This window comes from Buceros rhinoceros, unplaced genomic scaffold, assembly GCF_000710305.1.
Source record: "Buceros rhinoceros silvestris isolate BGI_N320 unplaced genomic scaffold, ASM71030v1 scaffold19378, whole genome shotgun sequence".
NCBI classification, from domain to species: Eukaryota; Metazoa; Chordata; class Aves; order Bucerotiformes; family Bucerotidae; genus Buceros; species Buceros rhinoceros.
This window is the reverse complement of record NW_010426531.1, coordinates 1-2599: the sequence shown is the minus strand read 5'-3', so window position 1 is coordinate 2599 and position 2599 is coordinate 1. Positions and strand designations below refer to the sequence as shown.

The window sequence follows — 2599 nt, the reverse complement described above, 5'->3', positions numbered from 1 at the left end:
CCAAGGCCCCCCCACACAAAGACGCACCCCTGCCAGTGGCTGCTGTGCTGCCTGAGAAGCTCCCCCAGGGCCGAATCACACACCTCTCCTGGGCTTTGCTCCTCACTCTGTGACTGACCACGCACAGGTTTTGCAAGAGGAGCATGCAAGTTATCTGGCACATCAGTGTGACCAGATCCACATCTGCTGCTCATCACACCCTTAAGCTCTTTCCCAAACTGTTCTGCTTGCTCAGGAACCTCTGCTTCCCCAGGCAAGGCTGCCTGACATGGCAGCTCAGGTTTTCTCACACTGGTTTCAGGTATCCAGACAGGGCAATTTTTTTTCAAGAGAACTAAGTAAGGGCACTTTCCATGGTTCTTTATCAGTGTCTGAAATGTGTGTCTCATTTGCCAGTAGCGTTTGGGCAACCTCTTCTTTCTCCAGGTGTGATGTGGGAGACTTTCGCTGTGCTTTTGCTCCAACAGATTTTGGCTTAAGAATATAGTTTCTATAAGCCGTCTTCCACCTGCCTGACAGCTCTGCAAGCGATTCAATAAAAATGATTTAGGAAAACATTCCTGGAAACTCTTGCGAGAATACAGAAGAAACTTCCTGTCAATATACATGGTAGAACGCGAGAGCGTATTTGGTAACTTCTTTGCCAAATGAGCTAGGGAACTTTCCCGCCTTCTGCATTTTGAAGAAATACCTTCCATGGGTTTCACTTGTACAGAATCCAACTGAGTTTCATACATACGCATCTCTACTCCTTTCCTATGGGACTGTGCTTGCATTTCAGTGCTGGACTTGAAAGATCTGTTACTCTGAACTCCTTGCCGGAAAGAGCTTTCACCTGCCACAAACTTCTTCCCATCACAAGATGTGAGAACTAAAGAAGGACCAGACAGATCACTGTTACTTCTTTGAGAAATGTGCTCTTTTTTAATGAGACTTACAGAATGTGATGTGACATACCCAGTTTCGTATCTCTTGGAACTACTTTGGTTTACATCAGCAGTGAGATTACAAGCCTTTTCCTCTCTCGCTGCCTCCTCTACTTTTGTTCTCTTAGCTGGAATTTCAAGTTGTTCCCTATCAAGCTTCCTTTTTAAAGATGGTGCCGCAGCTGACAAGTATAAACTGGATCTACTCTGGTTTTCCAGGTGTTCAGTAACTGTTCTGATCTGCTTGCTTGCTTTAGGAACAGTTCTTGCAGAATGCTGGTAACTGGACACTAAACTTTGTATCTCGTTATTTTTTTTATTTCTCACACAGGAGACCTTGAGTCTTTGTCTGCACGTCCACCAACGCGACTTTGAAAGATACTGTCTATGAAACATAAGCCTTTTTTGCATATAGTCAAGCAAGCTGCTACGTTTATGCTTTGAAAACTTTTGTTTAACAAACATGGGGGATGAGTCTGCATTATGTGAAATAAGTTCATAAACTGGTTGCCCACAAACTTGGTAACAATTACTAGGTGGAACCAGCATAAAGATTGCACAGTGTTCCAATAAATACATCATCACATCATCCCCTATCCTGCTGAGCAGAGTCTCCCACAGGCCGCTGATACGTATAGTCTCTGTTGCAGTATTGGGTAGGTAGCTGTATATACTTGAAGATGGCATGATTTGGAAATGAGAACTGTTTTCGTCAAGTAAGGAGTATCCATATGCGAGGACATTCTTCTTTCTTTTTTCACAGAGTCTCTGAACAACTCTTGTGATGACTTCACTCTGACTAGACAACTGAAGAAAGAAAAAAGAAAATTAGGTGTTACCCCTGGCTCTTCCATAAACCACAATATACACTTTAAATGAACAGACATGCAGGTTACACAGTCCTAGACATCAGCTTCAGATCAGACCCTTTCAAACCATTACTGATGATTCACAAGTGCCATACTCAAAAAGAAAGATTTTCAAGCGTACCACAGCATGCTTACATGCAGCAATATGGGCCTACAACTTTAAGGAAGTTTTTCTAACGTCTGCCCTTTTGCTCCTGGTTTCCATGCCCAGGAATCCCGCTGTGCTACTCCCCTCGGCTCCCGCAGCAGCCCAGGCTCCAAGGCCTGCTCTGCTCGTAGATTGGTGCTCGTAGATACGTGCTTACGCAGGCGCCAACCTCCTGGGAAGTACCACCGACTTTCTTGAGGCCTCCATTTCCCTTTATGTAAAGAAAAGTTCAACGGAACGACCCAGTTCACAATGCTAAAACCCGCTCAACAAGCTCGCAAGGTTCGTTCCCTACCGTAGCAGCATTCTGCTCACGCACCCACTAGCTCCGAGAGAAAAGCAGCATTTCCTCTCTAAAAAGTTTCTTCCGCTTAAATGCCGACCTGCAAGCGGTCTTCCCCGCTCTCGTCTACCCTCTCAAGAGTGGGGAAAGTGCCGTTTTTCATTTCCAGTAGCTCCCCGGCCACATTTGGTTTGCTCACTCCTACCCCAAAGGGCAAGCAGCGTCAGGGAGCCCCAGGCGCGCAACCTCTGGTGCTCTCCAACGACCCAGCCGCCGGCACTAGGACTTTGCTCTCCCACCCGCCAGAAGGGGAGGGGAGGATAATCCCCCACGGCTCCCCGCTGGCTGCGGGAGGTGGCTGGAGGGGGCAGGC

At 46.8% G+C, this 2599-nt stretch overlaps 1 protein-coding gene across 1 annotated transcript in view; it reads right to left on the bottom strand.

Moving 5' to 3' along the window:
- Positions 1–1739, bottom strand: part of LOC104498206 (telomerase reverse transcriptase-like) — a gene marked incomplete at both ends in the record, with an annotated part of 15039 nt that extends 13300 nt beyond the window's left edge. The window contains 2 exons of the mRNA XM_010141558.1: positions 24–154; positions 188–1739. Coding sequence (XP_010139860.1) covers positions 24–154; positions 188–1739 — 1683 coding nt within the window. The remainder of the gene's footprint in view (positions 1–23; positions 155–187) is intronic.
- Positions 1740–2599: the final 860 nt, after the last annotated feature.